The 1,079-nt window shown below is 45.8% G+C and overlaps 1 protein-coding gene across 1 annotated transcript in view; it reads left to right on the top strand.

The window, feature by feature from the left end:
* Positions 1-43: 43 nt before the first annotated feature.
* The window catches only part of LOC110293174 (cyclin-dependent kinase inhibitor 2A), a 7,633-nt gene continuing 6,597 nt past the window's right edge, over positions 44-1,079 (top strand). Inside the window, exon 1 of the mRNA XM_021160984.1 lies at positions 44-250. Coding sequence (XP_021016643.1) covers positions 125-250 — 126 coding nt within the window. The 5' untranslated portion in view covers positions 44-124. The remainder of the gene's footprint in view (positions 251-1,079) is intronic.

Here is a 1,079-nt window from a genome sequence, read left to right as displayed (position 1 = left end):
CCGCGCCCCCCCCCCCATCCTCAGAGGAAGGAAGGAGGGACCCACTGGTCACACGACTGGGCGATTGGGCGGGCACTGAATCTCAGCGAGGAAGGCGAACTCAAGGAGAGCCATCTGGAGCAGCATGGAGTCCGCTGCAGACAGACTGGCCAGGGCGGCGGCCCAGGGCCGCGTGCAAGACGTGCGGGCACTGCTGGAAGCCGGGGTTTCGCCCAACGCCCCGAACTCTTTCGGTCGTACCCCGATTCAGGTAGGCAAGGAGTGTCCCATCTGCAGTCGGGTAGCTTTTGTTCAGGAAGAGATAACATTCAGCTACCATTTGAAATGCATGCCCCAGATATTTTTTGTTTGTTTTTGTTGTTGCTGCTGCCCACCCGGAGCCACCCATTAAACTAACTTGTTATAGTGAAACCATTTTGGCATCGAGTTTTCAATGTCTTATTATTGAGAAGTCTTATTTCTCCCATCTACTGTCAGCTGATTATTTCTGGTCTTGCTTTTACCAGCTTACTAAGTTTCAACCTAAAAGGAGTCCTGGCCCTAGTAATGTCCGTCTGTAACTATCCTTTCTAACTCTAACAAAGAAAATTCCTGTGAAACAAATGTGCATTCCAGAGCCTGTGCATAATAAGGTGAAGAAAAGGAACACCGGTTTCAGCTTCACTAAAAAGACTGGAAGGTGCCTTCTGAAACTGCAACATAGACTATATTTTACACACTTTAAATCACAGAAATAAACGAGTTTGGGTCCTTGAGATCATTTGCAAGTCAAGCGTGGAAACATCTTTGATTCTAGACAGGTTGGGTGGTTGTACATGATAAATGTGAACCTTTTAAAATAATGTGTCTATAGTTTGCAGTTTAACATTTGGAGTGTTACCAGTGGCTGAGGAGTTTGCCTTTGGAGTCCTAAAATATGTAAGAGAGGACCTTATTTATTGAATACAGAAAAGTAAAGAAAGTTGGGTAGATAGTTTTAACAGCTATTTAGTAACGGGAAGGAGGAAGTTGGTTTGGTTTCAGAACCATAACCCACTTGATGTTCAAGACAGAAATGCTTAGAGAGGGGAGGGGAGGGG

The sequence above is a fragment of the Mus caroli genome, chromosome 4 (genome assembly GCF_900094665.2).
Source record: "Mus caroli chromosome 4, CAROLI_EIJ_v1.1, whole genome shotgun sequence".
Lineage (NCBI taxonomy): Eukaryota > Metazoa > Chordata > Mammalia > Rodentia > Muridae > Mus > Mus caroli.
The sequence above is the reverse complement of the archived record's forward strand: the minus strand, read 5'-3'. Positions and strand labels throughout refer to the sequence as shown.